The following is an 8324-nucleotide window of genomic DNA, read 5'->3' as shown; positions in this document are numbered from 1 at the left end:
TGCGAGCAACTACATGATAACTACGTAAGGAATATGCACCAAACCAAACCCGATACAGGCTGTGGAACCGGTTGAGGCGTGATGGAACTCGTCCAATCTTGACGATGAAATCAAGCTGTCCATCAGGAAATAGAGTTAAGCTGTATTAATCATAACAAAAGTTCAAAATGCAGTTGATCTGAAGTGAATGAGGCGCTGGTTATGGCTGGACCGGAAGCTGGTTATTTTAAGCTGGTTTGAACTGGTTAGCGGTCCGGCAGCCAGTCCGGCGATGACCGGAACCGGTCCAGCCGTACCCATATAACCATCGGTTATACATACTTAGGCATGCCCTTATGTTACGCGGGATCCTGAGCAGGAAGGACGCGTGGACTCAGCACGCCTGAGAAGTGATAATAACAACGGCTCAAGCCGCACGGATGCACAGCTGGTGCTGTGCTGCATCCGCTGCAGCGTTACGTCCCCCCAGGTCCCGTATCACAGAGCACCATGCTGAGGAACTGCACATCCAGGTCTCCTTTCATACAGCAAGTCCAACATGGGCCAATAGGCAGACGACAAACAGGCCAGGGGTCAAAAAGCGCACACGCCAACGCTTTGCATAGACCATGGCTTGCGAAGGAACACAAGCGCACGAAGCCCCTCCAAAGAACCCTGCCTTCCGTGCTCCTCGCACCTGCACACCTGCCGCATCAGGGAATTTGTCCCTCGCGCATCCTCCAAACCTCTCTTCCTTTTGATGGACGCTACACGCCGCCGCCACAAGCACCTCAAATGCAAATGCGGTCGTCACGGCACGTCACTGCTGCATAAAAGCCATACGTAGACATCTGAACTGAAACAAATCATAACTGTTATTGCTGCAACCAAGGTTAAGCCGTGACTGCTGCAAAACACGCCCTAAAGAACTATCCAGTCTTGCACCCGCTCGCAGCTCCCTCTGCAGAGGTCTGGACCAGCACACCTTCCAAGACCTTCACGATGTCGCAACAAACAGCCACGCTCATGTTCATATGATTTGGAACGTCCCGCTTCCAATGTTTACCCTACCACCAGTCCTTTGTCGCCCGTGCAACAAGTAGCCGACGCTTCGATTACCTCTGTCCCAGTTCGTCCCTCGGGGTGACAGGACCGTGAGACGACGTCCCGAAGCCGTCATCTCTCAGGTTCATAAGCAGTGAAGCACGTGAACATATATGCGCTACCAGGGCGTACTTTGCTGTGGGCTGTAGGCCATCAGCCTGCAGCCCACAGGATGGAAGCAGCGAACAGGCCGGGCTTCCATATGCGGCTATAGACATAGACACTTTTCCATGCAAACACGCTTCACATGCATTCGGAAAGCCATTTACAAGCCCCAATCGTTGTGCACCCCAGCAGAAACCCCAGTCCCAAACACTTGGTCTCAAACAAAGTCCGATGAAAACTCAAGGGAGATGGCCGCCACGCTTTTCTGTGTAGTGTAATGTGGCCGACAGCCGGCGACTCCGGTCCCACGTCAACCATAATCCACACGTAGCAACAAACTCGTGCAACTTTGACCGAGTGGTAAGCCACGCAACTCAAAACAGAAAAATCCAGGCGCAAAGATGTCTTCTCCTCTGCCTCCACTTTCACCATCATCTCAGCGGCTGCAGGAGCGGTCGTTGTGAGCCGTAAACGAAAGCTGTTAGATTCCACAGCCAGTCATCACAGCTTCATTCCCGCTCCATGCGCCTCGCTCCATCCATTCAGTTACCCCACGGTTCCCTCCAGCTTGAGGCTCATCAGCTCGTTGACCTCGGCCGCGAACTCCAAGGGAAGCTCGTTGAACACCTGAGGAGGAAGAGGAGGAGGAGGGAATATGGTTGACCGGTGCCAAGGCTTGGACAGGCGAACTGCCGAAGGCCCAAAGCCGTCGGTGGAAGACAGGAGAATACTGTAACAGGACGGAGGTAGAGGCCGTGGGCCATGTTGGACAAGAAACGAACACAGTTCCCAACAAGATGGCGTCCAAGGCGCAGTCGCAGTCATAGAGAGGTGCAAGGCAAGGGCCGGCGGGATTGCAGAGCCATAAATGCCATGCACGATGTACCCAGCCAAACAAGGGAGCCCGAATAAAGGGGACAACAAGGCATTCCTATCACGCGCCCCAACATCTCAGTCCGCCGCACCCCTTATCGCGCTGCACAGCTGCCCGGACTTTCTCTCTTCTGCAGCACCATCCCTCCTTGCACCACCTCAGTTGCAGCCACATTACCCAGAGCACCCACAAAACCCAGCCCGCAATCATCCAACCCAATACATTGCCCGACCCGGCTCCGGCAACCGATGACCCACCTCCCTGCAGAAGCCGCTGATGATGGCTCCCACCGCCTTCTCCGGGTCGATGCCCCGCTGCTGGAAGTAGAAGAGCTGGTCCTCACCAATCTTGGAGGTGGAGGCTTCATGCTCCACAACTGCGGACGGCTCGCGGACCTGCACACGCAGCAGGCAGATAGGCAGATCGGTAGGCAGGAAAGTCGGATAAACAGGAGGAAGGTACGTAGGCGGCGTGGCAGGCGAGCAGACAAATAACGCAAGCCGACACACGCGAACAGGCGTGCACGCATGCAGATGCAGGCAGCGGAGGTCAACGAACCGAGTACCGGAACCGGCTCTCGAGTCAGGACACGGCGCATGTCCCCATCTGGGTACACGCTAAGTGCTACACGTGGTGCAATGGCTCCCCTGCGCAACCAATACACACACGCCTACATATGGCCCTCTGCAGTCAATCCAGCCTTCCCCCCAGCATCCGAGTCTTTCCCACCCCACCCGTTCCCAGCTCTTCCAGCCAGAGCCATCCCGCCCGAGGCAGGTGCCCACCTGGATGTAGGGGTAGGTGTTGGCCCCAGCTCGGTCGCCGATGAGCATCGAGTCGCACTGCGAGAAGTTGCGGGCGCCCTTGGCCGAGGGCATCACCTGCACCAGGCCGCGGTAGCAGTTGCGGGAGGTGCCTGCGGATATGCCCTTGGACACGATGCGGGAGCGGGTGTTGCGACCCACGTGGATCATCTTGGTGCCCGTGTCGGCCTGGGAGCAGGGCGGGGGAAAAGAGGGCACAGCGGGGGAAAACAAAAGGTAATCCAACCAAGTGCGCCGAACGATAGCGAATGCCAAGGTCTCGATGGAGAGGAGGGCGGGGTTATAAAAAAGGGGGCAAGGAGCTCGAGTACGAAATGCAGGCGGCATTAACTGCAGATGCCCAGAGGGGGTGGATTAAGTTGTGCAGCCGTGGCCGACAGTGTCGCGGGAAAGGGATCCAGGTGTTCCAGGGGTGAGAGGAGGAGGAGGAGCAGGGAATGGAACTGTGGCGACCACGCAGCAAGGTAAGGAATTGAACGCACACATGAAAGTGGAGGAGAGATAGATGGAGAGGCAAGATGTAAACCTGCTCAAGGACTGCGGGAAAATGGAAGGCACGTGGGAGAGACGCAATTCTACTGCCGGAGCAAACGAGAGGCACTGGCGCGGGTATGTAGACCGGATGTGGGGTCAACGTGCAGCCATGCCCCCACACGACCAACCTGCTGACAGTTGTTGGTTAACGCCACGCTGTAAAATTCGCCCACGCTGTTGTCGCCCGCCAGTACGACGGAGGGGTACTTCCACGTGATGGACGAGCCCGTTTCAACCTTGACAAGGACCGAGGGCGAGAAAGCGGAAAGGCTGATGTTGTTTTGACGTCCTCGCCGCCAGTGAAAATCGACGCCATCCATTGAGAGCAGAAACGGAAGTGAATGCATGGTAACCCCACGCGTGATGGCGGCACGGAACGGGGACTCGGCCTAAATGCGATGGAGCTGACGACAGACAGACAGACACACACACACACACACGCACACTGGTCCAATACAACGGGCTCTCGATATCACGGCTTCTGTTCTACATCTTGGTCACTTCAAGCTATGTCGACAAATCCTTACGGAAAAGGCTCACAACTCGCTGGACTACGGAGCTCACTTCGGTACAGTTATTCGTGCACCCACTTCGGCCTGTCCTCGCATCACGGCTCAGGTTAATTAAACACACACACACACACACACAACGCAGGCACAGGTTATTCGTGTACCACCATCGACAATTTCCTCATCGCGGCTCATATCATTAGGCTGAAGACCCCCCCTGGCCGTTGAGCCCCTCCTATCCTCCCGAGAGACCTCCCACCAACACCACACTCTGCACACACCAGAACAGCAGTAGGCACATCCCCTAGCGCAAGCCGCCGCACCTGCGTCCAGCTAATCTTGGAGTTGGGCCCAGCGCACATGCCGCGCTTCGTGACAAAGTTATAGATGCCGCCCTTGCCGTTGGCGTCGCCGGCGTACCAGTTCTGGACGGTACTGTACTTGATCTCCGCATCCTTCTCGCAGTACAGCTCCACAACAGCGGCGTGCAGCTGCAGACGAAGAAGTATAAGGTGAGGTCACAACGAGAGGGGTGAGGTCTATATCCCCCAGCGGCACTGCGGACCAGCGGTGCAGGTCAGGATGGATCACGGGGAGGGACGGCACCACGAGCACACCGGTACGCAGGATGCCCTCCCGTTTAACGGTGTCCAGGATGCCCTCCCGTCAACACGAGCCCCCCCTTAAGAATCGCGGAATACGGCATCAGCTTTTTTTTGTCTTCCACAAAGTAAAGTTTTCTAGGAGTGCGGGACGTAGAGAAGCCGCCCCTTCATACGCTTAAGCCCGCGTCCCTGCCCAGAACGTCATACCTCCCAGCAACCCTTAACAGCAGCAGTCTCAATCTCAGCATTCATGCCGCTGCGATGCCCCTGTCAGCCACGGAGGCTGGCGGATTGCTGTGCGAGAAGCTGCGCAGAATGTCTCCGGTGTCTAAACCACCCAGGAAAGCTATTGGGACCCCCGAAAATAGTCGGCTCATTCCGTACCTGGTTGCTGTCGTAGGCAGGGGCCGTGCAGCCCTCCAGGTACGACACGTACGAGCCCTCCTCGGCCACGATCAGCGTCCTCTCAAACTGCGCAGGGCATTAACGGGGACAGGGTTATACGCATGTAAACAGTAATTCGTACCGCTTTATATACAAGCAACCGGACGGCATATGCTCCAGCACAGCCAACTCAACTGGACTCACCACATGTGAGATCCCAACTCATTGCCCGACAGCTTCAAGCCATACCCCGAATGCCTTGCCTCGTACAAGGCAGGCGATGGACGCGGTAATATAAAAGTGTGCAATGACTAGGTGACCTCCGCTGACCACTCCGCCTGTTCGTCTATGGGTTTGACGCGAGAGTGGCCCACGCGCTCCCCCCGGGCCCCACCTGGCCGGTCTCACTGGCGTTGATTCGGAAGTACGTGGAAAGCTCCATGGGACACTTTACACCCTGGGTAGGAGTACAGCAAAGAAAGAGGCGCGCCATTAACGTCAATATCGGCCTTGTGCTTGTGGGGTCCGGGGGAAAGAAGGGGAGGGGAAATTATACGTAACATGCTGCACATGTACCCGCCATGGAGTGGGAAAGAAAGGATGAGCCACTCCTCGTCTCTTCTGTGGATCTTATCTAAGCAACGACTAAATCCCCTCCGTGCTGCCCTAGGGTTCCAACCCCTTTCCCTCTAATCCCTAAGCGCACAGCCCCTAGTCCCTAGTCCATCGAAATATCATTATGCTAGCAGACCATGGCAAGCACAGCATTGCAAATTCAAAGCAAGGATCCGGGGGCGCCACGAGGGCAGGACCTGTACCTTTGGAACAAACACAAAAGAGCCATCGCTGAACACCGCCGAGTTCAGAGCAGCGAAGTAGTTATCGCCCACTGGAACCTGCGGGAGGGGGAAATGGTTGGGGGGAATTGCTCTTTTATACGGAACAGCGCACGGAGTGCGATGCCGATGTGGTGGGGCCATGGGACCAAGGAATAGTCGAGGCAAACTTCGCTACATCCGGAGCAACACGCATGAGTAGTATAAGAACAGCTACAACTTTAGGAAGAGTGGCATTCAGTGAAAGTATCAAGTCGCTTCGATGATGTGTCTGAACAGGTGAGCCGGGCTGGAGATGGCGCAAGGTTAGAGCCTGCTCAGCCACAGGCTGGTGCCAAAACACGGTGCATGGCGGCTATGGCAGAAGGGTGGAAGTTGGATACAGGCAACACCAGATGCACCTGGACACAAAAAGCAACATGAACCTGGCCCAGACCGCCAGTGCGTCCGAAGAGACGGGAAAGCAGGAAAACGGGTCGATCACGCAAGTAGTGGCGGCCCCACTGCCGGCTTCCAACCGCAACCCAAAAGCAAAATTTCAGGACATATATGAACTCGGGTACACGACACCAACCACTATGTGGTAACACATGGCTAGATACTATCTCAAGCCACCACGGGGATCGCTGATGCTATGGCTTCTACTACTTGCGGGCTCAGGGCGCCGGCCGCACTGCCCGCCTGGCCAACGCTGCCACTTCTTCTGCCCCCATCTGCGGTGGTTGACGCTGCCTCCTGTTCCCCTTGCAGCCGGTGATTGCCCATTCCTGATGGGCCATCAGCCATACCGTGTGTATAAGGCGGCTGTGCCCTCACAGAAAGCGCCCGAGTGGCAAATAGGAATGCGTTTGGAAAAGTGTGTTGTGCAGGGTAAGGTGGGGTAGAACAGGGTGAAAGGACGCCGTGGATGTTTAGGTCGGGGGCCTTACCACGCTGCCCATGTACTTCTTCACGAGGTCCGGGTACTCCTTGAGCGCCTCTGAGATGGAACAGAAGATGACGCCGTGTTTCTTAAGATCTTCCTTAAAAGTCGTGGCAATGGAAACTGAGTCAAACACGGCGTCGACTGCAACGTTGGCCAACCGTTTTTGCTCGTTAAGCGGAATGCCAAGCTTCTCGAAGGTCTTTAGCAGCTCCGGATCCACCTCTTCCAAGCTCTTCAGCTTCTCCTTCACTTTAGGCTCAGAGTAGTAGCTTACGTCCTGGTAGTCAATTTCAGGGTACGCGTTGTCTGACCATTTAGGCTCCTCCATCGTCAGCCACTTCCGGTACGCCTTCAAGCGGAACTCAAGCATCCATTCAGGTTCTCCCTTTTTGGCAGAAATTGCGCGCACGACGTCCTCGTTTAGCCCCTTCGGAAAGGTGTCCGACTCAATTATGGTCTTGAAGCCATATTTGTAGGGTCGATCCAAAATTTTCTGAATATCACGCTTCTCGTCAGATAACTGTGTGTCTTCAATCATTGCTGTGCGGCAAGACATAGCACGTTGATGCGGCTGTGAGCGATAGGATGTGCGGATGCCACAAGACACAGTAGCTGCGTTGCGACGCCCGCATTCGCTAGTGCTAGCACCCGAGCAGGTGCGACTAGGGAGTAGTGAAACCATAGTCGATTACAGGCGCAAACAAATCTGCTCGAATCAATCCGGTGCACTTTTGCAAAACCTTATCAGACTTACAGTCTGAACAAGTGTACCAAACGTGTAAGTTCGAAAGGAGGCAACTAGAGGAAACACTCACGGTTTCGGAGCGGGTCTCGGCGCTTTTATGCCTGCCATGGGATATGAGGCTGTGATTCTTCTTTCTAGCATGCTGGAGTGTGGGGCAATGACTCTTCATTCCTTCATCGCATGCTCATTCCGCTACTCGTCTACATCGGACTTTTGGTGGCTAATATGTAAACAATCCAAACGAGAGTTTTCAGGCGAAAAGTAGTCGTTTGACTCTACCTTAAGCATGAGTAGGGTAATTCGCAGGCCATGAAATTGTGGCTTGATATGACTTGACAAAAGGGACGAAAGGTGGCAGAAGAGAAAGCATGTTGCCTTGCTGTCCTGAAAGGCAGGCAATAGGACAGTCACGTTATGAAATCATTCATCCGTCGTTGTTAATGTCGCCAGGTGCTTCTTGACGGGGTTAGACCCCCCTTTCCGTGCCAAGGTATAGCCCTACCGTTCACCATAATGCAACCTTGTCACACTTTAGTTATGAACAACATTATAGATGACCGATATGTGAACACGGGAGCTCACCCGAAAGGATGGACAGCTCTGCAGTCCGGTTTGCCGTGTTCTTTGCCTTGGGGTTTGCCTAGTTTGGCTCTGCAAGGCCAATAGCATTATAACGACGGCCGAAATCCTAGGAGCTTGTGAGCCAGACCCCAAGATGGAGGTTCCCGCTCGGGATTTTCTATATGTTTTACAAAGTTTTACTCGGTGACTCATAGTGGGTCTCAGAATGGGGCAAGCTCTGGCAAGCATGCGTGCCCTCGCACAAGTCAACCCAAAACTTGCCAGGGTTTTTGTGCACATGGGCAACCACTTGAAGACCACCTGTACAGTTGCTGTCGC

General features: G+C 54.9%; 1 protein-coding gene across 1 annotated transcript; it reads right to left on the bottom strand.

The window, feature by feature from the left end:
• Window positions 1-1734: 1734 nt before the first annotated feature.
• On the bottom strand, window positions 1735-7427 carry sufB (iron-sulfur cluster assembly protein; the record flags this gene model as incomplete). The annotated part of the gene is made up of 9 exons (XM_002952452.1): window positions 6684-7427; window positions 5737-5814; window positions 5313-5375; window positions 4919-5005; window positions 4253-4420; window positions 3549-3656; window positions 2848-3054; window positions 2320-2457; window positions 1735-1815 (listed from the first exon to the last, which is right to left on the bottom strand). Exons 1-9 carry the CDS (start codon window positions 7359-7361, stop codon window positions 1735-1737), a joined length of 1608 nt encoding a protein of 535 aa, XP_002952498.1. The 5' UTR covers window positions 7362-7427.
• Between the last annotated feature and the right edge of the window lie 897 nt (window positions 7428-8324).

The sequence above is a fragment of the Volvox carteri genome, assembly GCF_000143455.1.
Source record: "Volvox carteri f. nagariensis unplaced genomic scaffold VOLCAscaffold_30, whole genome shotgun sequence".
NCBI classification, from domain to species: domain Eukaryota; kingdom Viridiplantae; phylum Chlorophyta; class Chlorophyceae; order Chlamydomonadales; family Volvocaceae; genus Volvox; species Volvox carteri.
Note: the sequence above shows the minus strand (reverse complement) of the source record. Positions and strands in the feature narration are given on the sequence as shown.